The 24272-nt window shown below is 60.7% G+C and overlaps 2 protein-coding genes across 2 annotated transcripts in view; both read left to right on the forward strand.

The window, feature by feature from the left end:
* Positions 1-6271: 6271 nt before the first annotated feature.
* ASCL5 (achaete-scute family bHLH transcription factor 5) lies at positions 6272-6814 on the forward strand (the record flags this gene model as incomplete). Its single annotated transcript, XM_082834398.1, has 1 exon — positions 6272-6814. The coding sequence occupies one exon, from the start codon at positions 6272-6274 to the stop codon at positions 6812-6814; it is 543 nt and encodes a 180-aa protein (XP_082690524.1).
* A 1455-nt stretch (positions 6815-8269) lies between these two features.
* The window catches only part of CACNA1S (calcium voltage-gated channel subunit alpha1 S), a gene marked incomplete at both ends in the record, with an annotated part of 59928 nt that continues 43925 nt past the window's right edge, over positions 8270-24272 (forward strand). The window contains 3 exons of the mRNA XM_082834399.1: positions 8270-8421; positions 9966-10071; positions 22101-22240. Of these exons, the coding sequence (XP_082690525.1) occupies positions 8270-8421; positions 9966-10071; positions 22101-22240 (398 nt within the window). The remainder of the gene's footprint in view (positions 8422-9965; positions 10072-22100; positions 22241-24272) is intronic.

A 24272-nucleotide genomic window follows, 5' to 3' on the forward strand; every position in this document is an offset into this window, starting at 1 on the left:
TATCTTTACAATAACCTCTGAAGTGTCACTGCCCCCATTCTGCAGGTGAGGAAACTGAGGTCTGTAGAATTAGCGCCTCTGCCAGTGAAAGCAGAGCCGGGATCCAGTCTAGGAGAGTCTGGCCTAAAGCGTGCTTTCCGCTTGTGGGGCTGCCTCTCACGCGGGGCTCCTGGGCCCGTGAGGTGCTCCGGGGAGCCCGATATTCTTCCTGGGGACTGGGGGCAGCTACCTCCCCAAACACCTTCCTGTGACTCCCCAGCGTCGTAAATGCCGGGTACATTCAAGGGAATTAGGAAGAGGACGAGCCCCTCCTCCAACTCTGGCCCCCAAGAAATCCTATAAAGATCAGGACTCCTGCCAAAAAGTTGAGCACACCTGCCTGGCTAAGAAGGTCCTCGTGGATCACCTTAAACAGACCCTGGTGAGCTGCACCCCGGCTGTGTGACCCTGAGCAGCTGTCCCAGCCTCTCTGAGCCAGTTCCTCTTCTGTAAACAGGCTGAGGGTCACAGGAGACAGGAGAGCAGGGCACCCAGCAAGGCCAGGCATCGAAAGCCACCTAATCCATGGCAGCCTTCCTTCCCCACGCCTTTCCCCTCCTTCCAGAGTCCCAGCCGAGCGTCCCCGTGTTTGGGCACCTGGTTCCATCACCGCCTCAGAGCTCTGCACGGCTCCTCTCGGGAAGTCGCTGCAGGTAGTGGCCTGGGGCAAACCCCGTGGCAGGGAACACAGCGTGGAGGGCATGAGGGGGGCTAGGCGGGCTCTGGGCTGAGGTCCGTGCGTGAATAGCGCTACCTCGTTCATCACGGGACCAGAGGGGCACAGAGGCCGAGCCCAGACGGCCAAGCCCTTCAGCTGCCCAGAAGAGGAGGCGTTGGTTTCTAGCCCTCAAGGGCCCTCTGTGGGGTCCTGGTCACCGGGCCTGGCTGCCCTTCTCCTTGGTCAGATCCAGCGTGGTATCGAGGAGATTCTGATCGTTCGGTTGGGTGTGTTGGATATATAAGGAGGGAGTGGTGAGGTTATCCTCCTAGAAGTAATTACAGGCTATAAGATAGACTCCTAAGGGAGATGGTGACATTTCTTATTTTAAAAAGAAAAAAACATTTGCTTATCCTGGAGATTTTAAGGTAGAATTCCCTGAAATGTATTCTACTTGATGTTAGGAGGCCTGAGGAAAAGAAAACAACAAACCGTTCTGAGGTCCACTGGGGATTTCTGGGTTAAACGCAAGCAGCTTTCGTTACTGCAGGGCTTTCTCTGGGATGCGCCCTGGGGATCTCCAGGGACTGAATAAAGGGGCTGCATTTCTCAACGTATTCGTGGAGCCCTTTGGGGAAAGGTTTCAGCGGCTACCTTGCCTGGAGGCAGGGGATGGGTGAAGCCCATGCGTGCTGTCATTCCGAGTCCTTGGTTTCCTTACAAATCCTCCCAGTTTGGGATGGCAGGGGTAAGAGAGGCTCTGGAAGATGCCTTCATGAAGGTGCCGATAAGCTCCACCACACACAAGCCACTGTAGGAACCCCTGAGTGGAAGGAGAGGCAGAGGACAGTGAACTCACCTCTCCCAAAGCCACTTCCCGAGCCCTGTTCCGAGTTTGAAGTGACATTTTCAGCCAATTTCTGGCCTCAGTCCCCCACCTCTGGCTCCGGTCCCGGTGAAGACAGTGAGAAAACCTGGAAAGAGAGAATTATGTTACCTGCTCTGTAGATGGTCCAGCCCACTCAGAGGTCACAGCCCCCTTTGCTCCATCAAGATGGTTCAGCCCTCCCCAGGGATACCCAGTGTCAATCAACAAACATTTATGCAACGGGGACTGTGTGTTTCAAAGATGAAGCCCGAGACAGGAGTTCTTGCACTTGGAGTTTACAACTTGGGGCGGGAGATGGGGTCAGGAAGGGCTCCGGGGAGAATGTTCTCTGTCTGCCCGCTGGCCACGAAGAGTGTAGGGCTGGGGAAAGGGGGAGGTGGGGTCGGGTGACGCCGGACTCCTAGACAGGGACGGCCTGGGGTGGGCAGGCCGTGCTCATGAAGCCGTCAACAAGAAGTTGTAATGATGTACCATGGGGGGTGGTAGGGAGAGCCTCTGGCAGGATGTGACCACAAGTAGCTAATAGCTGTTGGGGCGGGGGGGGGGGGGCAACTGCCACCTGATGCAGAATTAGGAGCAGCAAGGACTGGGGAAGGAGGCCCAGGAGACCCCACTTGGGGCTTCCTGACTCTCTCTGCTGCAAGTTGGACTGGGTGTCACCACGTTCCTTGTACAATATACGACCGTGCCGGGCATGACTGTGAACACGTCCTGGTCATAAAAGGGCAGCCGGGACAGCTCCATCGGGCAGTGAGCTTCGTGGACGATCAGGCTCCTCCCACCGAGCACATCTGCCCCCAGGCCCGGGAAAGTACACCTGAGGCGCGGAGGGCGAGAGCCCCCGCCCGGGAGGAACTAGGGTCCTAGAAAGGTGGAGAGTATTGCTTCAACCCCTCCCTCCAGGACAGTAGTCTCCTCCGGCTCACGTGGGCGGGGCCAGCCCCCCACGCGCTATTTCAGAAGCAGGCTTTTAGCTAGTAAGTTGCTTCATACTGTTGCAAATAAATTGCAGAAAACAAAATATGTTTAATGATGCGCCTTTTATGTATTTGTATTAGTGAACGTTTAAGTGACGTGAACTGATCCACCCACTCAGGGAGGAAAGTAGTCGATGTTAACGGGAGACCCCATGGCTCTTCTTGGGAGTCCTCCAGTACCCCGAATTTTCCAAAAGACCTGGGGACTCAGTCCCCGGGGCGGGTAGTTATGACGGAGTCGGGACCTGGAATTGCAGCAACCTGCTATTGTCATTTCTCCTCACGGCCACACGGTGCCGCTGTCGACAACTGGTTCGGCCCAGTCTGGGCGCTGAGCCCATGGGCTGGTTCTCCGTTGCTGGTCAGATCCTGTCCAGGTACTGCAGGTTAAGGAAGATCCCAGTATTCGTGTTTTTAAGCTCAGGCGAGGGGGTTCCTCACCACGTTCCCAGGAGTACGGCTCCCGGTACTTGACTCTGGTTAAACTCGGTCCTCCCCTCCCAACGACAGAAGTCAGTGGCCATCCTCCTAAGAGCATCTGCAAGGGGCCATTACCTTCCCAAGGACCACCCAGGTGACCTGTGGTACCACTCTTACCAGGGCAGGAGCTCAAACAGCGTGATCATCAGAATCTGCAGTGGAACATCCCCTTCAACAGGAGTCATAGTTTAGTAAGGTACTCGTGTTAGGTCAGCACAAGCCCCTCTGAACTTCTGGTCCAAACGTGAAGCTCTAGGAGAAATAGTGAGAGAATCGGGGGGAGGGGGAGAAGGGTAGGGCTGACTAGCATTTACTAGTTCATGAGATCACTAACTGTGGAACCTTGGGCAAGTAACTTAACCTTTACAATCCTCTGTTTTCTCACCTGTACAACCGTGTGAAATTAGCACCTACCTCACAAGAATTATGTAGGAATTAAGTGCGATGTTTCACGTAAAGCACTTGGCACGATGTCTTGCACAGCAAGAGTAATAAACGATCGCTATTATTATCATTATTATTTTATTATTACTATTATTTCACCATGGGTTTTGTCCACCGCTCCATCCCAGAGCCGAGGGCAGTCCCACGCACAGATGCTCTCGGGAAGTACGTGCTCTCAGGCCGCTTGAGGATAACCTGCTATACCCGGTGTCCTTCCGCTCCTCGCCAGGGTAGAGCATTCCGCGGAGGAAAATGCAGATCACACTTCGCCTGCAGCTGTGCCCTCACCTGAGCTCGCTGCCAGGTTATCGGTCCTTTTCTAACAGTAAAAAGAGAACTAGTTCAAGAAATACATGGTCAAGCTGCGAGGTTTCTTGCTTGAGTGACTTTTCTGAAGAGTCATAAAAAATGTAAACAGCATGTGAGGAAAATGAACAGGTATTGAATTGACACAAATAGATATTAAGTCGTATTTATTAAAATTGTCATTAGATGTAAATGAGCTTCTGACCTCAATCAAATTATATTTAAATAATTAAGTCAAATATGAATAGACAGGGATCATGCAGGAGAGGAGAGTCTGGATCCCATATATATATTTTTTGTGGTACGCGGGCCTCTCACTGTTGTGGCCTCTCCCCCGTTGCGGAGCACAGGCTCCGGACGCGCAGGCTCAGCGGCCATGGCTCACGGGCGCAGATCCCACACCGGGGCACGAACCTGTGTCCCCTGCATCAGCAGGCAGACTCTCAACCACTGCGCCACAAGGGAAGCCCTGGATCCCGTAGTTTTATAAAACAAAAGCACTGATAGCAAATAATTCTGAGTACTCGTTACATGCCCAGCACTGGGCGAGGGACTGAGGGGCACCACCTAAGAATGGGAGAAAGCCCTGCCTTCCGGCGGTTTACTATCTGGTTGAAGACTCAGAATGCACAGCCTGGAGAGCCTGTGTCGGGGGCTGGAGAACTCAGGCAATCAGCCTGGGGCAGGGCCGGGGGCAGCAGAGAGGCCGCCATGACCCGCCTGGTCCGTGTCAGCCGAGGGTGAGGCCAGGAATGAGCAGAGCGTCCGGAGCCGAGGGGTGTTTGGAAGAGATTTTCTAGAACCGTCCCTTGAAGGACACTTCCCTTCCAAGGGGAGCCCTGGGAGGCTGCGGAGCGGGGGAGGGGCGTGTGACTTTGTACTGCCTCACACAGTCTCTCGAGGGCAGTGCTTTGAACGCTGTTGAATCTTCCCGGTTTCCGTTCAGGAGGGCAGAACTAGCTGGGAACAGACTGGGGCCCGGATAAAGGACAAAGGCGAGAAGGCGCAGGGGACTCCCGGGAGCCCGAGTGTGGCAGCGACCTTCCCCTGTCAGGGACAGAGCTGGGCCTTCTGTCAGGTCGAAGCCTTGGCCCGCATCTGAGGCCCTGCTGCCCCATCACTGCTGCGTGGGCTGCAGCACCCGCTCACTTGCTCCTTCAGGGAACCCTGAGATCTCCCGTGGAGGGCAGTGTGACAAGTGCAGCATGGCATCGGCAGGACACTGGACACACGGGGAGGGGGCGGGTCAGAGAGAGTGCCTAGAGGACATGACAACGAAGTGGAACCTGATAACCGCGGGTGAGAGGAGTTGGTGACTTAAATGCAAACCAGGCCAATTATTTCTGAAGTAAGAGCATCCTGGAGTCTGGGAAAGGCGCTGCGTGTTACTTAGGCCCACCCCCTACCAGCCCAGCTTCCTGTCTCACCCTCCCTCTCAGTTATGCAACAGGCGTTGCCCACACGGAGCTGAAATCACAGGCACTTGTGTTGAGTGGCAGAAAGGACAAACCCAGGAGGGCTGAGGGGGCACATCCCAGCCCCCCCCCCCCCCCCCAGGGACTGGGGCACAGAGAGCTCTGGTGGTACCACTCCACACAGGAGGGCTTTGAAAGTCCCGACCACATGCGGGCTCCTCTGAACCAAAGATGCATTGCCTTCAGTAGAGTCCCACCCTTACTTGCCTTACGGCTGCCGCTGGGGTTTCCACTGCCAACTCCGTAAGCAGGCTCGGAGCCTCCAGATGTGAGGCCCTGGCCGGAGCGAGTGACCAGACGTGTTCCTCCAAGGAAATGACGTCGCTGGGCACCTTGTATAAGGCAGGCCCTGGAGGAGGCGTCTTTGGGTATATTTTGTTTTCATTTGATCCTCATTCAGTATTCATCTCCTGGGAGGGATGTTTTAATTATCTCCATACTGGAAACTGGCTCAGAGAGGGCACCCAAGCATCAAGGGGTGAACCGGGATTTGAACCCTGCTCTGCGCGTATGTCTCCTGCAGCCCACTGCCTCCCCTCGTGATGCTTACCATCGCGTTGGAGGGCGGGGTGACACAAAGCGGCCCACGATGCAACAAGGCCTCTCCTAATTGATATGTTCACCCTCTTCTTTAGAGACGGCACCCGGGACCCTCTCCTGCCCGGCGCACAGCCCGGGGACCCCGAGGGCCGCGAGGACCAAGACCCCGGCGCGGGGCCCGCTGGAGCCGCAGGGCTGCGCCCTGGGAAGGCCCGCGCCCACCCCACATCCCTGCCGGCTGCTCTGAGACGTGCCCGCGGAGCCTCTGCAGAGGCCTCATGGTCTGCCGCGATGGCTCGCCTTAGGGGGACCTCGGAGCCTGCTCCCAGAGCGAAAAGAAGCCCTGACCAGTCCGGCCGCCCGGAGCCGCAGCTGGCGATGTGACTCGCTCCGAGGGCAGGGCGCGCAGACCCCGAGTCGGGGCGATTCGGGGCACGCTCCGGGTCCGGCTCCGCGCGGCACCATGAACGACGACTTCTGCCGGGCGCTGGCGGCCCGCCGGCCCGCGGCGCCCCCCGGCTGCCTGCCTCTGGGCATCGGGCCCCCTCCCCGACCGGCGACCCCGGCCCGCGCCGAGCCTCTGGGCGCCGTGCCCTTCCTGCTGTACCCGGGCGCCGCCCGACCGCCCTACTGCGACGCCTACGCGGCCGCGTTCCCCGGCGCGCCCTTCCCGGGCGCCCTGGGCGCCTGCCACTACCCCTTCGAGCCCGCCTTCCTCCAGAAGCGCAACGAGCGCGAGCGCCAGCGCGTCCGCTGCGTCAACGAGGGCTACGCGCGCCTCCGCGGCCACCTGCCTGGCGCCCTGGCCGAGAAGCGGCTCAGCAAGGTGGAGACCCTGCGCGCCGCCATCCGCTACATCAAGCACCTGCAGGAACTGCTGCGCGCCGCCCCCGACGGCCCTGGGCCCCGCGAGCCCCGCGGCCGCGCCCCCCCGGCGCCCGACTCGTCCGAGCCGTCGTGCTGCTCTTCCTCGCCCTTCTTCGAGTCGGAGGACTGCAGCCACTGACCGGGCTGGGGCCGCCCGGGCTCGGGGTGCTCAAGCGTCCGCGGCACCCTCCCTCCGCCAGCGCCACCACGGCCCCGTCCCTTCCAGCGGGGGCACGAGAGAGGCCAGAGCGGCTATCGGGGGGCGGCGAGGGCGCGCGCCCCGTCCATGCCGGCCACCCCGGGGTCGGGCTCCGACTGGGCCTCAGCCCCGCGCAGGGAAGGTCGGAGGTGCCCCGGTCGTGGAGGTCCTGCTCCGCCCTCCGTGGCCACGGGCGCAGCCCAGGAGGCGAGTCTGCTCTGGTCCGCACGCCACGCCCCTGCTCTCCACTAGATGGCCTCAGACGCCAGCGTCCTCTTCGAGGACTTGCTTGTCACCTCCCCCACCCCCGCCCCCCAGAGGAGCCCAGAGGGAGAGGCGCAGGCCAGATTCAGCGTGCACTCAGCCCAGGAGGCGGCGGAGTGTGTGCGTTGGTGGTGCCCTCCGGCTTCCTTAATGGAGGGCCTTACCCACCCCACGCCCCAGTGTGGGCCTTTCCTTCCCCCCTCCCCCCGCCCCTGGGGTGGGTGAGGACTGCGTGTTCCCCCCTCAGACTGTACTCTGTGGGCATGGGGACCGCATGGGTGTACCGGCGCTGTGTTTGCACGACGGGGCTAAATAAAGACGTTGGGTTTTGTGATTCCCGGGTGGATGTCCGCCTTCCCTTCCCTGGCGCCCCTGTCTCCTTCCCACTCAAGCACTTGTGTGGGGTGTTCTGTTAGCTCATGCATTCAACTAACATTTACAGAGAGCTTAGTACATGCCAGGGGCAGTGCGGGGAGGGCACAGAGCCCCAGAGATAGACACCGCCCCTTGCACAGCTAGGGGCAGGCTGGGGGGGGGGGGCGGGGAGAAAGGTGGGCACAGCCAGGAGCCCCCCCCACGGGGCGTAGGGTGGAGGATCTTGGCCTGATGGCTGCAGGTAGACATGCATGTGAGGGAGGGCTGTGGACTCCTACTGAGCTGGACCACCCAGCACCCTTTCTGGACAGTGTCCTGGGCCTGCGGGGAGGGGTGGGTTGAATGTTGACACCAAGGGGCTAGTCTGAAGCCTGAGGCACCATAGCACTTTGTGAGCTCTCCGTCGCCCCAGCCTTGAAGCTTCCATCCTGTCTCCCTCTGCCCCAGCCCAGACCCATGTGTGAGCCCCCAGCCCCACCCCCAGCCTCCCTGGGGACATACTGGGCTGTCACTGGCTGGACTGGGGAGGAATGACAGCTGCCTGGCGGCGGGAGCTCGGCTGGGCAGCAGAGAGCCCGTGGAGGCTAATTTTACTCGCTGGGAGCAGGGAGAGCGATCCCTGGCCCGCCCCGGCTGGCTCAGCAGGGCAGGCTCGCCCAGGGGCTCAGCCACCCAGTCCCCAAGGCAGGGGCACTGGGGACTCGGGGAGGAGAGGGCAGCGGGTGGAGAGCAGGAGAGGCTGAGGCTCCGGGAGCCATGGAGCCGTCCTCGCCCCAGGATGAGGGCCTGAGGAAGAAGCAGCCCAAGAAGCCGGTTCCCGAGGTCCTGCCCAGGCCGCCGCGGGCCTTGTTCTGCTTGACTCTCCAGAACCCTGTGAGGAGGGCCTGCATCAGCATCGTGGAATGGAGGTATCCTTCAGGGCCAAGGGGCTGCGCGGGGTGTGTGTGTGTGTCAGGGGAGGCGAGGAGCGGGGCTCACAGATCACAGGCTTGGGGGGCCGGAGACCGGGGCCTGGCGATGGAGCAGGGAGCCTTTGCGAAGGAAGCCCTCAACCGAGGAGCAGGGGCCCCCGGGGCTGAGGCCCAGGTCCTGGAGGCAGCCTGAGTGCCTCTGTAGTGTCTCTGGAAGGTGCTGGAAGGTATGCCCAAATCCCCAGTCCCCAGCGTCGAGGGCTCCTCTCAGCCTCCCTGGGTTATGGGACAGGACTGGGGTGGGAGGAGGCAACAGCGGGCAGGGCGGGGAGGAGAGATGGGCCTGCACCGAGCTCTGCTGTGACAGCAGGCCTGGGTGGGAGGCACCACGTGGGCACAGGGACATGAGCCCCCTTCTACGTTGGCATAAGCTCTGCGAGGAAGAATGATGAAAATTTCCAGCTTATTTGGGGCAGAGAGGAAGGAGATGCAGAGGGGGGAGGCCATTGTCAAGTGGGGGCTGAGTGAGCTGCTCGGGCATATTTGAAATACTTCTGAAGGGTTTTGGAAGACCAGGCTCCCACCAGCTGTTCCCTAGAAGAAAGGAGAGTAAGGGAGCCGCAGGGACAAGGAAAACCCAGGCGGAGCTGGAAGGTCTGGGTAGGAGTCAGCCCTGCCCCTACGCGGCACCCAGGAGCCTCGTGCCCTCCTGTCTGGGGGTCGGGGGCAGACTTCCCCACCCGTGTCTCTCGCCTGCATCCTGTCCCCTCTCCAGTCCTCTGCCCCAAGGCCGCCTCTCTTCAAACCGCAGAGGAAGGTGGCTGGGAAGGGCGTGGGGTCTCCCTCTAGCCATCCCCCAACCACGCACGAAGAGCTCGGGACTCCCCGCTTCTCCCCCTCAGTGCCCTCCACAGCCGCCCTGTAACGGTCAGCCTCCCCGGAGGCTGTGCTACTCACCAGCAAATCCAGGGAGCCTGGTGGGAGTGCCCTCCGGAAAATGGCTGGCAGGGCCTGTGTGGGTGGGTGCGTGGCCCTGGGACCACGGATGCCGTCGGTTACCGTCGGTTACCGTCCCCTCCTCAGGCTGCAGAGTCCAGGTTTCATCCCTCCCGGCCCGCTTCCCGGGGGTGCTTAGCCCAGGCCGCAGCAGCCCCAGCCTCCCTTGCTGATTCTGCGAGGACGCCACGGCGTGTCTCGCCGTGGCTCCGCCGAGCGGGGAGAGCAGTGGTCGGTGGAGCTGGGGGGTTGGGGGGATCGGTACTGAGACGGGGGCTTAAGACTCCCCGGGCCTTGAGGCTGAGTAGCCCCCAGCCAGGAGCCAGAGCCTCGTGGTCCCAAAGCGTCTCAGTGGACGCTCCCTGTTGGAGGAGAGGGAGGCGGGTGCCCCACAGGAGCCTGGCCCCGTCTGTGCCCTGCAGGAGGGCAACGTGGGCCCATCAGCCTGGCCTTGTAGTCAGTCCAGACAGAGCCCCAGTGCGCTCTTCCCCTTAATCCCACGAATCCCACGCCTCACTCGAGGCCTCTCCTTAACCCTGCACCAGACCCTTCGAGACCATCATCTTACTCACCATCTTCGCCAACTGTGTGGCCCTGGCCGCATACCTGCCCATGCCGGAGGACGACAGCAGCGCTCTGAACCTCGGCCTGGTAAGAGGGGTCTTCCCTTCCTCCTGCCGGCCTGCCGCCCAGGCTGCGCGCTGGTAGATGATACTGGAGCTGCAGCCCCCAAGGATACAGACCCCACGTCCCCACCACCTGCAGGACTGGCTGAGGGGCTCAGAGCTTTGCAGGGAAACCTGGCCGGGCTGGGTTCCATGATATCAGTACTGTGCCAGGGGCACTGTGCTGAGCTCCTTGCGCCAGTAAGCCACGTCGTCCTCCCCATGGCCCCTAAACTAGGCTCATTTGACAGATGTGGAAACTGAGGCTTTGTAGGGCCAACGATGGGGGCTGAATGCCGAGTTCCCTTCCCTGGCTGTAACCCGGAAGGACCGTGCTTCCGTGGGGCTTGCCTTTCCGGGATGGCCTGACGGCGAGAGAGCACATGTGTTAGAGCCACACCATCCTCACACCGGCACCAGTGACAAGTCCACAGGCCAGAAAAGGCCGCGGCTGGAAGGGGCTTTCCAGAACCAGGCTGTCCTGGCTCCTCCCCAGCTCACTCTGTTTACGGATGAGAAAACTGAGGCTTAGGGGGGGTCAAAGACGGACTTACCCAAGAGCTAGATCACAATAAAATGCTCGGTGTTTATTAGGTGCTTATCGGATGCCAGGTTCTGTGCTAATCACTTCCTGTAACTGCCCCCATGAAGTCAGTAACGTTATTAGACCCATTACAAGACAAGGAAACTGAGGCTCGGGGGTCACCCCCATGCACGCGTCTTCTCCCAGGGTCTCAGACGCGGGGCTCTGACTTTCAGACCCGGCCTGGATAGCTGTGCCACCAGTGTGGTGACGGTACGAGGGTCCCTGGGGAAGCCCCTGGAGGTGTTGGGCATTTACCAGGCCCCTGAGGGGACAGGCCGACGGACACGCCCTTTCAGCGCGCTTTTCCTGCACTAACTCTGCGGGGTGGGCGGAAGGAGAACTGTCACGCATGCGTCCGGGACCTGGAAGGGTGGCATCTGTTTCTGCCTCTGCTTTGCACTGGTTTCCATAGGAATCTATCTTGAGCTGGGGAGAAGCTGGGATTCAAAGTGTGTGCTTGGCTATAAGCGGAAAAGCTCGGAGAGTGGGAGCCGGAGCCGGCAGGCCCTGCGGTGAGGCAGGCGGGGGCGGTGCTCCTCGGAGGCTGGGCCCCCTGAGGCCGGTCCCTTGTCTCTGCTCTGGAATCCAGGGGGGCCCTGCAACCACTCCACCCTTTAGGACTTCATATCAGGGGGCCTCGGTTCCATTTCAACTCCTTAAGAAGTTGACTATTTTGGAAAGAAACTCCACCCTCCTTGAAGGTGTAGAATCAGACTTTAGCGGGTATGTCGCCTGCCATCTTGAAGCAAAACGGCTACCCTAAAAAGTTCACACGGTGCTGTCTGCTTGCCTTTGGCCTGTGGGCTGAGTGATGGAGTCTTGGGTAAGTTCTAGGGTTCGTAGAGACAGGGTGATGAGTTCCCTGGCAGAACCGGACCGGAAACCTTCCCAAAGTAACGACCATCACGTCAAAGGTCAGAGCTAGGTGGGTCGTTGCTGATCGGTGAGGGACCCTTTGTTGTGAAGCCCAGAGAGGGCAGGTGATACTCAAGGTCACACAGCCAGCTCCTAGCTGAGGCCTCCCCGCTTCTCCTTGTAGTTATATTTCGATCTCCACAAAAGCCAGCAAGAGGGAAGGGAGGGCAGTTAGAGCAGGAGGGAGGGAGATGGGGGCTTCCTCTCTTCGTCGCCCTATTGGCCACTTTGTAGGAATCTGAGGAAGGTCTGGGACCCCCCCCCAGTCATCCAACAGAACCATGGTTGGGAGAAGGGAGGCCCAAGGACCCACTCTGCGCTAACTTTCTTACTTATTTAACAGATATTTGTCGTGTGCCTGTTACATCCCTGGCACGTACAGGGGACCTACTTGTGAACCAAACAGACATAATTCCCATCTTGACAGAGATTAATTTATCCAATCAATCAAACAAGCAGTTAAAATGAAATGGGAAACATGCAAGGTCTGGGTGCACTTAGACGTTGTCCGGGAGGAGAACCTGAGTGAGACGGGGGCGTCAGGGTGGCCCCAGCGGATGGCATGTCTGACCTGAGCCTGGAGGGCAGGGCCGGCTTCACGGGGTGTGACCTGCACTCGGGAGGGCCCTGTGCTCAGGGGGTGATGCTCTGGGGTCATGGCATCGAAACATCTGATAATTTCATCTTTGAGTCCATGTTTTGTAAGTGAAGTTCAACGGGGATGGGGCACAGGGCCGTGGCTCACTCGTGGTCCTGCCTCTGTCACTTCCCACCCCTCCCCTGTCTCTGAGAGCAGACGCTCAGCTCAGTCCCCTGGGAGGCCACCTGGAAGAGCCTGGGCGTGGTCCTGGGAGCGTCAGGGTTGGCACACGTGCCCTTCGGTGTGTCAGGACAGCCATGGAGGTGGCTGTCCCCAGCCTGGGCTGACAGCACCATGGCCCATTCAGAGAGAGCCCTGCAGGGTCCGGCTTCTGGCCCTCCTCCCTCCCGGTGCTCTGAGTCTCCTTGGGGGAGGCCTGTCCACCTTGGGTGGAGGCACTGGGCCCGTGTGAAGGGCCAGGGCATGGCTGGGGGTGGCATGTGCGCTGGGTCACGGAGAGGAGGTGCCTGGGAGGGTCTGCACCCTCCTCAAAACACTAAATAGGCCATAAACCCCACCATGATAGGGTGACAAAGGGAGCGTGGAAGGAAGGCATTTCCGCACCTTTAGTGGCACAAGTTGTGAACAAGCGCCGTGCACTTGCCTCTTGTGCTGGGCCGGCCAGTCCTGGAGCAGGTCGCAGATGAGTGTGGGGTACGGAGGAGAGGCTGTCGCAGCCGCGCAGGAGGAGAGCTCTGGGTGAGGGGGCACGTGGGCAAAGGGCTGGAGGCACGAGGTGGAGAGACGGGCTGGGATTTGGAGCGTCTCTCAGGCCATCAGGTAGAACGGGGTGGGGGGGGCGGAAGCAGGGAAAGTGGTGTCCAGTGGAGCTGAGGCCCAGGTGACGGTGAAGATGGAGAAGTGGGAGATTCAGGACGGGGGATCTGTGGACTCGGGGCCTGATGGGCGTGGGGACAGAGCATGGGGGAGGGGAGGAAGAAGGCGGGGGTGACACTCGGGTTTCAGAGAGGGTGACGGAGCAGATGGTGGTGTCGCTTTCCGAGACAGGCGTTCCTGGGGGAGGAGCAGGCTGGACGGGGGGAGGGGGACGGCGAGGTCAACCCCCCACAGTGCAGGTGCAGAGGCCTGCGTCCACCCAGCACGGAGATTTGCAGGTCTGAGCACTGGGCGACAGAAGCTCCCTCACTTCGGGTGACTGCAGACTAGCTGGGGTGAAGGGGGAAAGGTCAGGGGGCAAGAAAGGCTTCCCACAGGGGCCTGGTGTGCAGACTCCAGGCAGCTGGCACCCTCGCTCATGGGAGGGAAGCCTCCACACCTGTCCTGGGAACAAGCTCCCCCGGGAGGCAGGGGGCCCTCGGGGAGCCTTTTCCTCCTTCTCCCCCCGCCCCCTGCCTGGCTGGAGAAGCTGACGGTGGTTCAGACGATGGGCTCTGGAGCTGCAGCTGTGTGATCTTGGGCAAGTTACTTAACTTCTCTGTGCCCTCAGTTCCCTCACTTGTAAAAGGGGGATAACACCGTAAAGTTCAGAGAAGGTTCTGGATGAGTCAAGCCCTTATAAATTATGCCACGTTGTCTAACGACACAAGGAATCTTTATTATGCGGGGGTCACAGTGCCTCAGCGTGGGCTCCCCAGCCACAAAGCCCCTGGTCACAGAGCCCCCAGGTTGTTCCAGAGTCAAAGGGTATAATCCCTAGCAGCTACGACCAAAGGATTATTTCAGACAAAAAATTCTTCTTCACCCCCCCACCACCTGTCCCCAATCTTTTTAACCCTTCTCCTCTCCTTCCAACATCCAAGTCCTCTGAACAGCTTTCCTGACCCCGCCCCCGGCCCCATCCTCTAGCCAATCATCACCATCGTCATCATCACCATCATCATCTTCATCCTCGGCTGTCGGGCACCTGCCCCATGCCAGGCGCTGCTCTGACGGCTCTCAGTGCACTGTCCCCCTGAATGCCCACCACGGCCTCACAAGGCAGCACTATTTCTCACTTTTACAGATGAAAAAACTGAGGCACAGCGCATGCCCAGTGGACGCCGCGGGCAGACCTGTACCCTCGGTGGGGCATTGGGTGTGGCTCCCTGGACATCAGAAGGGGACACAGGAGGAGAGGGGTCTCTGCTTCCCTGGGGAGTGGCCTGCGGAGGCCGGGTCCCAGGACAGCAGGCCCCGGCCCCTCCCTGCGTGAGACCCCACTTTCTGCCGACTGTGGAGGTGCTGCCCGTCCAGGCCAGGACAGATGCTGAGATCCAGCCCCACCCCTCCTTGCCCCAGAGAGCAGGCTGCTTTAGGCCTGCAGGACCAGTGGCTAACACGGCTGTCCCAGGGTTCTGCCAGCCGGGTGGAGGCTGGGGACTCCGGTCACAAAGGGGCACCGTGGGTCAGGGAAGCAGGAGGATGGAATAGACCCTGAGCTGCCCCAGGGCCAGCGAAGGGCAGGGAGGTGAAGGCTGAGACCAGCACCACACCAGGACCCTGCAAGTCCAGCTCTGCCCCTCGAAGGGCTACCTGCTCCCTGAGGCCAGAAGGAGCCCTGCTCCTGGGGGACTCCCTGACTGAATTCATTAAAGGAAACCTTTGGGAGGGTCTCCATTCCAGCCTGGGCCAGCCCACGTGGAAAAACAAGAGCCGTGATCAGAGTTACCAGTTCTGGGGACAGGCTAGAAACGATCTATCACTTCGCCCACAAACTAAAAGTAAAAACTGATTAAAATATAGAAGGAACGCATGTCAGAGGTTAACTCAACGGGTAACGGAACAAGGAGGAGGGTAGAGTTGGCTCAAAGAGAATTTGAGAAACAGGAATCCATGCTATCGGAGAAAAAGTGATAGGCGAGGATTGCCTGCCGGGTGGCACACTGGGCTAGCTACAGGGCAATGGAAGTGTGGCCGTGGGATGACGGCTTCTATCAGGCAGAAACCATTTGTGCTTCTCGGGGTCAGAATCCTGAGACTCAAGCAAAGGTACAGCCCCCGGGTCAGTGGTTTTCAGGGAGGGGCGTTGGGCGGCGCCTGGAACTTGGGGAGGAGCCTGTGTCCTGAGCTCCGCTAACGTCTAGAGGGCAGAGGCCGGGATGCTGCTACACCTCCCCCGCTGCAACTCACAGGACAGCCCCGCGCCTGCCAACAAAGGGCTGTCCACCCCAAATGCGGGGAGTGCTGAGGCTGAGAAACCCGCCCTAGACAACGAAAGACTCCTTGGCCGGACCTGTGAGCAAAGGTTCCCACAAGGACGCGGCGCCTGATTTCCGAGTTCTAAATGATTTTTGGTAGCACGGTCAAGCTAGCCTTGGTGTTGCAGGCGCGGGGAGGCCGGCGGGACTGGATGGGCCTGTCTCTCCTCCGGGGCCTCCCTCCCTCCCTCCCTCCCAAGCCCGCCTGCCCTCAGACCGCAGCCCCTGCACATTCCTGGGGCTCCGGTTGCTGCTGGCTAAGCCTCTGGCATCCAGGGCGCTGTCTTTTTTTAGGGTCTGGAATGTGCCTGCTGAGGCCACCGCCCACTCCACCTCCCCTCGGAAGGACCCCAGTTCTGGCCTGGCCCGTCAGAGACCCTGGACTTGCAGGGCACAGGCGTCCAAGCCGGGGCCACCGGACAAGCTTCTGGCAAAATGACAGGAGAGCCTGGCTTTTAGGCCCCGCTCGGAGCCTGCCCTCTCCCACCGAGGGGACTCAGAGTGCCCCCAGGACCGTCGTGGTGACGAGTGTCTGGCAGGCACACGGGGATGGCGGAGTAGGTGGCCGTTCTGTCCCCTCTCTGCCCTCACAGTACTCCTAGCCCACAGCCAAGCCCCTCCGAGCCCAGGCCTGGGGGGCGAGGGACAGGCTCCGATGAGCCCCTCCACGGGTCCCTGGGTGCCCTTTCTCCCCGTCCCAGCACGGCGTGGTTGAGGCCACGGACCCTGGATTCACATTATGGCCCTGCCACTCAGAAGCGATCCTGGAGAAATTACTTAACCTCTCTGTGGTTCAGTTTCCTCATCTGTTAAATGGGGGTAAGAGTGCTCCCCTTCAGGGTCCCTGTGAGGATGAACTCTGTGTGTGTGGCTAGAACAGGGCCTGACACACAAGCTTAAGGACCCAGAGCTGTTGTCACCACGATTACCCAAGACAGTACCATCTCCCACCCTCTCCCAGGTGGGCTCCCCGCTTTCCCTCCTCCGCCATCACCACCCCGCCCCAGACGAAGAGGCTCCTCCTCTGTGACCCTCAGCTCCGCTGGCTCCCTTTTCTGGATTGCCCCACACGCCTGACCCTCCCGGACCCATGGGAGCTGGTCTCCATGTGGGAAGACGGGGGGAAGGCAGGGTGGTGGAGAAGCCCGCTCAGACCGCACCCTTTCGGGTGAGAGTTCACTGGGATAAATATAGCCACTTCCCTCACTCCAGCAGGTCGTTTTCCAGACCTGGAGGCTCAGGTGGTCATGCAGACAGATGCCAGGGCCCGGGACACCTGGGGCGGTGCGGTCACAGGCCGCCAGGCCAGCTTCCCCGAGACGCTGTGGGCCGAGTCGGGGCGGGTGGGCGGGAGCCCCACTGCCCCCCGAGCCCCACCTCCCTCAGCTGCACGTAGGGAAAGCAGCAGAGCAGGGGGGAAGCTCAACCCACCACTGGGGTGCCCAAGAGGTACCATCTTTATTCCTAGAAACCAACTTTGTCTGGGTCCTAAGCCCACATCCCTCTTCAGTCAGGGCTGTTCTCTGGTCATCCTGCGGCCCCAGCCCCGGGTCTCAGGCAGCACCAAGAAGCAGGGGCTGTAGGGCCTCGCCCAGCCAGGCCGAGGCCGTGTTGTTCTGGCCATGTGGCTCCCCAGGCCACCGTCCGCCGTCTCCACGTTCAGGAAGCAGGAGGCCTTGGCAAGCCCGTACCCTGCTTTCTCAGGGGTCCTCAGGGCCCCTCCCCCAGACCCAGCCACATCTTCAGGGTGCTGTGGGGAAGCAGGCCCAAGGTCGATCTACCCTTGAACCTCCAAACCCTGCGGTGAGTCTCTGTTTTGCTGGGGACACGCCTCCACCATGCCTCCCACACCAGGGTCAGGCCTTGGGAAACCACCATCCGGGACCTGCCTCCAAACCGAGGCACAGGGCCCAGCATCTGCTTCAGGGGCGAGACAGGGGATGACGCCAGGAGGGAAACAGTCCCTGACTGGCAAAAGCATCTCGTGGCAGCAGTGCCCACCAGCCTGCCCCGAGCGCTGGCTCTGGGGACCACCACGGGCCACCCCCTACAGGCACCAGCTCCCCGACCCTCAGACAAACCCACTGTGGCTCATTGAAGCAGACGTGCCTTAAAGAGTTAACAGATAGAGTGGAATGCCACTCCCCTCGCCCCGCAGTAAGATTTGTGTCCTAACAGGTCACAGTGCCTTGACCCTAAGGAAGGAGCCTCAGCCCTGGGATGGGCCGGCCGCCTTCCCAGGACCTGTGACCACAGCTGCCTGTGGCTTCTCTGCAGCCCTGCCCCGACCAGCCTGTTAGGGTCTTTCTGTGGACCCTGCAGATCCCAGAGCCCTCCAAGGGGCTGCGGGGGGCGGGGAGGCTGGGGTCCAGGCCAGCTGTCGGGCAAGCCCCAGTGCCCGGGGCAGGAGTGCGGCCCCTCTGCAGTCAGACAGGGAGACTGAGGCCAGCCCACTGCCACCCCCTCCCCACAGAGCCCGGGGCCTGCCAGGGCGGGTGAGCCGTCGGGCCAGGGTGGCTGACCCTTGGAGAGAGAGGACTCAGCCCGAAAATAGAGGCAGTGAGCCGGGCGGATGCAGCCTGAGCCCTGCTGTTTCCAGCCCAGGACTTTGGGAGGGTCTGGCTCCAGCGCCCCCAGAAGCAGGTGCAAAGCCTGTGGGTCAGGGTCACGTTCCAGGTCCACCTCCGGCCAAGCGTGGCCCCAGGGGCCCAGTGAGAGGCCTGTCTGTGGAGGGACGTTTGGTAGTTAAGGTCCTTCCTTCTAGGGAGCTGGTATCGGAGCCCTCGCCTCAGAGACAGACAGGTTTATGGTCCTCCCTCGAGGTCGGGGGGCGGGGGGGGCCGGGGCAGGCACGTCTTCCCTGCTCTGGAGCCAGAGCCTGGGGTCTAGCATCCCTTCTCGGGAATAGAGATCGTGAGGCCACACCTGCTTTGGAGGTATGTGGCGGCAGAGGTTAAATTTTCCATTGTGTATTCATTCAACAAACACTTCCGGAGCACCTACTGTGCGCCAGGCAGTACTGTGTGCCCAGAGCAGAGCTCCACAGCCAATCTGTGAGGAAAGACCACTTTGTCGCGGTTAAATCTCATCCAGCCATGGGCTGACCAGCCGTCCTCCCACGCGGGACCGTGTCACAGCCTGTGCCGGGTGGGACTCACAGCCCACGTTGGTCTGTGACCCACCCACGTGCTTGGAGGGTGTGGCACGTCGCTCTGATGGCTCCCAAATGCTGCTTCTCAGAGCCTCTACGTCGCTCATCCCAGGGTGACGACAGTGGGTCGGCGCCAGGGACACTGACACATCAGACACCCACGTGGCCGGCGTGGTTCTAGATGCCGGTGACACAGCAAAGGCTCTAGACTGTACATTCAGGTCGGGGGGGACAGTCAAAGGAAGGAGAGAAGCAGAGCACGGCAAGCAGTGACAGCTGCTGACAAAGAACCCAAGCAGGGGAAGAAGACAGCTGGGGGAGGGGAGGAGGGGTCCGGAGGGCCTCTGGCAACTTTGGGGTTGGGGTCCTAAAGAAAGAAGACAGCAGCTGTGGGGCTGTCTGGGAAGGACCTTCTAGGCAGAGGGAATGGCAAGGGCGAAAGCCCTGAGCCCCGGAGGTCTTTGGGGGTGGGAGGGGAGCCGTGCCCAGGGTGAGCACCATTGCCTGGTGGGCTGGGGGAGTCCCGCCACCAGCCCCGCCTTAGCCACCAGCATCAGAGACTCAGGGAAGCTGCCCACGGGTGCCCCTGGCCCCCACCCAGCTCCCATTGCCGTTGAGGGAATGTCACCTCTTCCGTCCTGTGGCAGAGAAACCAGCGGCATCCCCGCTCTTGGGGCCCCCGCTCGTGGTCTCGGGGGGCTGCAGTTTGGCAGAGGGTGGTGGAGAGCAGCACAGTGGTACGGGGACTGCGGGCCACACAGGGGGAGCTCGCCCTGGGGGCTCAGAGGGATCTGGGCAGATGACAGGTCGGCTGGGTGACGGACCTGGGGACACAGGCAGAGGGGCCGCTGTGGACAGGGGCGCCGGGACCGGGGCAGCGGGAGAGCCGGGGCCTGGACATCACACGGGGGCTGTCAGGGGGTCGTGCAGGTGGGGAGGCGTGGGGACACAGGCTGTGCGAGTTTGGGGGACAGGCCGGCCGGTGCAGAGTGCAGGTGGATCCAGCAAATGTTAGGGTGCAGAAAGGCCTGGGCTGGGTGGGTGGAGGTACCCAGGGCAGAGCAACGGGAGGGGTCCGGAAAGACCCCGGGTGTCCCCACTGGGCAACTCAGGGCCATTGGACAAGACAGAGACCCCTCGGAGGAGCAGGCTCTGGGGCAGGGAGTGTCTGGTTGGGTTAGAGGTGGGCTGGACGGAGCCCAGGCCCGTGAGCCGCCCCCAGCCAAGACCTCGGACCACAGCTCCGCGAGAACCAGAGCACGCGGTGTGGAAAGGCTGTCACCCCCCGAGCGTCGGGAGGGGCCCGGCGAGGCGGACGCTCCCACACGACGGTCTCCTGTCCTCCGCTGATTCAGGCAGGGAGCAGTCGTCATCTCTGTTTTACAGACGAGGAAACTGAGGTTCACGGAGTCTTAGGAACTCACCCAGGGAAACAGAGCTGCCAGGAGAACCGCAGTGCCCGAAACCCCCTGCTTCTCTCTGCCCGCTGGAGTGGGGCACCTAAGGAAGCGGGGATGGGAGGTGGGGGCTGGGAAGGCTGAGGACGTGGATCTCGGACAGACAGCCAGCGCCGCCCGCGGCAGCCAGGGAAAGAGCCCAGGCCGGAGGGGCTCGGGGGCCACCCAAGGTGACATCCGTGGCACAGTTTCTGTGACACAGGAAGGAACACGTCCCCCTGCCTCTCCTAGGGCGGGGGCGGGGGGTGTGCGTACACAGGGCTCCCACGCAGTGTGCTCTAATTCCAGGAGCTCCAGGGTCGGGCCGGGGGAGCTATCGGGCCGCGGAACCTGCGGGACCCCAGGGCCCTCGACAAGCCCCCTGGGAGCCAGGCAGCAGCCGGACAGGCAGGGGCAGGTGCAGGCGGGCCTCCGGGTACATGGCCGGCCGCCCGGCCTGTGAGCACAGCAGCTATTTTGGGCCCTGTTTTCCCTCCCCTCAAGCCCACTTCTGCCTTGCCCCTGGGGTGGCAGCCACTTGGGCATTTACACACTGACTCCACTTCACTCTGTGCCTCCTGCCTCTCTCCTGATGCTGCGTCTGCCTCCCGGGCAGCCTGCCCTGCGGGGGAATGGACCCCCGCCCCCTCAGCCCTGCCGTGGCCGTGCTGCACCCACCCCCTGGCAGGGGCCGCCCGGACGCCCCTGGCAGGGCCTCTCCGTGGAGCGATTGCCCCAGTTCCCACCGGTGGCCCTACACAGGCCCTTGAATGGATCGGTGTTGCTTTGCATTCTAACCCTGCCTTACTGTTTTCTGGAGGAAGGAGAAAGCTTTGGAATTACAAATTGGTGGAAGGGATTAGGGTCCAGGTTAAGGAAAGCAGGCCTAGCCCATATATGCCTCAGTTTCCCCCTCAACATACAAAGGGAGACCTTGCTTTCAGGAAAATGCTCTGAATACCAAGTTGGGAGGGTTCTGGGACCAGATCCATAGTAACGAGCCATTGGCACCCTCTTCCCTTGCTTTCCACATCTACCCACTTGGAAGTTAAAGTAAATTCTCTTCCAGGTCACTAGCAGGGTGGCCCCGATACAGTGATGGCTCTGTAGTGTGCTGGCCCAGTGGTGGCGGGCTTTCTGGGGTGGGTGTGGGTGACTGACAGTGACATGGGCTTGGGTTGTGAGGTCCAGAGGACGGTGGTCCAGTTCTCTCTATGTGCTCCTGTGGTCCTGCAGGGCTGCAGCCCGGTCCGAGGCGGGGCAGGCTTGGGGGGCGGCTCGCTGGTGGGGGCGCGTGTGCAGAGCTCTCAGAAGCCACCAGCCTGGCTGGGATGGTTGCAAGGACAGCGGCGTCAGCGTGGAGCTCTGACAGAGTGACCTGCTTCTCCGGAAATAGCTCTCTCCTGGGCCCAGAGGACGGGGCAGGGTGACCGGGCCAGGATGGGAGGCTGAGAGAGCCGGCCTACAGGGGGAGTGGGCAAGGCCTTCTGCAGGGGGCACTAAGCAGAAGCCCTTGGCCTCCGAGCTATGGGGCCTCGTCCAGGCACAGGGACCCCCGACACCCGCCTGGCGCGTCGGTGCTTGTGCCCTTTAAGTGGCTGCCTGCAGGCCGCAGCAGGTGTGGGCAGCTGGGGTGGGCCAGGGGTTACAGAAAAGTACATGAGAGGTAAGACCTTGACCAGCCGGGAGGCCCAGCTGGAGTCCCGAGGACCGTCCCCCACCTCCTACTGTGCGTCGTCAGGACGAGGGAGGAGAAAGCCGCCCAAACAAGAGCCATCTGGGGGCCTTCACTCTGGGGGCTGCCCTGACCGGTCATTCATTCGTCCAGTTCTAGGCCTGAGAAGTGAAGTCATTAAAAAAAAGTAACAAAAACCCCCACACCTCATGAAGTTTATACTGTAGTGCGTAAGATAGGAAATGAACCAGACGGAAATACATGTGGCACTTCCAGCTAGGGATCAGCTAAGAAGACAAAGTGGGAGGAGGAACACAACACAGCAGAGGCCCCCTGGGGAGGGACCACCCGCGGGGGGAGGGGGGAGGGAGGGAGGGAGGGAGCTGGCGGCGCGGGACCCCGAGGACCGGGCCGCAGAGCGGCGGAACAGGGTGCAGAGGTAGGGGAGCCGTGGTGTGACTGCCTCGCCCTGCAGGAGAAGCTGGAGTACTTCTTCCTCATCGTCTTCTCCATTGAGGCCGCCATGAAGATCATTGCCTACGGCTTCCTGTTCCACCAGGACGCCTACCTGCGCAGCGGCTGGAACGTGCTGGACTTTATCATCGTCTTCCTGGGGTGAGTGAGGCCCAGGGGTGCCGTTGAGCTCAGCGGGCTGCCCGAGGGCCCGGAGGCAGGTGCAGCAGTGCAGGGGTGTGGGCCGGGGACGGGGGACGGGGGGGCGGGGGGGGGCGCCCACGGCTCACACCCTCCCCAGCCAGGCACCGCCAGTCTCCTTATTTTCTCTCTCTCTCTTTTTTTAAAAAATAAGTTTATTTATTTATTTATTTTTGGCTGCGTTGGGTCTCTGTTGCTGCGCGCGGGCTTTCTCTAGTTGCGGCGAGCGGGGGCTGCTCTTTGTTGAGGTGCAGAGGCTTCTCATCACGGTGGCTTCTCTTGTTGTGGAGCACGGACTCTAGGCACACAGGCTTCAGTAGTTGTGGCTCGCGGGCTCTAGAGCACAGGCTCAGTAGTTGTGGCACATGGGCTTAGGTGCTCCGCGGCTGTGGCATCTTCCAGGACCAGGGCTCGAACCCGTGTCCCCTGCATTGGCAGGTGGATTCTTAACCACTGCATCACCAGGGAAGCCCTCCTTATTCTCTTCACACAAAACTGGAAACGTGTGAGTGGCTCCAGTGCCCAGCAGTTTCTGGACGTTCATAAACTTCTCATGCTTTACTATCATCTATTCATTTATTCCATGGGCCTGTGTTGAGCACCTGTTATTTGGGTCCATGAGAACAGACGTTTAATAACCCGTATGAGCCTGCTTGGGCTCCTGTAACAAGATGCCACAGACTGGGGGCTGAGACCACAAAAATGTATTTTCTGACTGTTCTAGAGGCTGGAAGTCCAAGATCAAGGTGTGGCCAGGTCTGGATTCTCCTGAGGCCTCCCTCCTTGGCTTGCTGACGGCCACCTTCTCGCTGTGTCCCCACGTGGTCTTTCCTCCATCCACACGCACCCTTGGTGTGTGCCCAAGTTCTCTCTTCTTCCAAGGGTCAGGATGGGAGGCTGAATTAGGGCCCGCCTGAACAGCCTCATTTTCACTGAATCACCCCGTTAAAGGTCCTATCTCCAAATACTGCCACATTCTGAGGCCCCAAAAGTGAGGACTTCAACGTATGAATTTGGAGTGGCGGGGAGCGTGGTTGAGCCCATGACATAAGATTTGGTAGCCACGACCTAATTATAACAGCAGCGTTTGTCATGCACTTACTGTGTGCTTTACATGGACCATCTCATTTGATTCTCCCAACAATCCTCTTATTTTCTCCATTTAAGGAAGGTAAGGCGCAGAGAAGTCAAGTAACCCACCCAAAGTCACACAGCCAGCCAGTGGTGGTGCCAGGATTTAAACCAAGGCACACTTGCCCCAGAGCCTGCCCTTAACCACTAGGCTGCCCTTCCACTCACTAAAAATCATATTCCTTCTCTACTAATTGCCGAGTGCTGCTTTAGGCACAACAGGACACAGAGAATTCTGTGAGTCAGCTTCTGCCCTTGACGGACTGCCTGGCTGGAGGCCACGAGTCTGTGCAGAACAAGGCCACACAGCGCACCGTTGTTTCACACGTGGTGCAGCCCAGGGGGTTCAGATATCAACGGAAGGGTTCCTAAAGAAGGACTTGAGATGGACCTCAAAGGATAGTGGCAATCGGAGTACACTGAGAGCAGGAAGGACCATAAAGGGGCTTTGTCAGAAATGCAGTGAAGGAGAGCTCGACGGAGAACCAGCTCCGGGCTCTCTCCTCCGCGTTCCCCCTTCCTCCGAGCGCGAGTGTGGGCTGCTGGAACCCTCCACCCACCACGGGCTGTGCTCAGCCCCCGGCCTGACCGTAGCTGCCCCCTCCAGGACCCAGAGTGGCCATCACACATGGACCCGACGCTCTTCTTACTGAGCCTGAACGTGGCCTCAGGATTTTTTCTAAAATTCCCCAGACGGGCGTCACCAAACCAGAGCTGCTAGCGGCTGATGAACCGTACCTTGCCGCCTGCCCCCAGTCTTTCCACCGGTACCCTGAGCGTGGATGGGACACGGGGCCCCTGAGCCCCGGGCCAGAGGCTTAGTGGACCGCTGGGCCACCTTCTCTCCCTCTCGTCCTCCTCA

This window comes from Leucopleurus acutus, assembly GCF_964270905.1.
Source record: "Leucopleurus acutus genome assembly, chromosome: 2".
Lineage (NCBI taxonomy): Eukaryota > Metazoa > Chordata > Mammalia > Artiodactyla > Delphinidae > Leucopleurus > Leucopleurus acutus.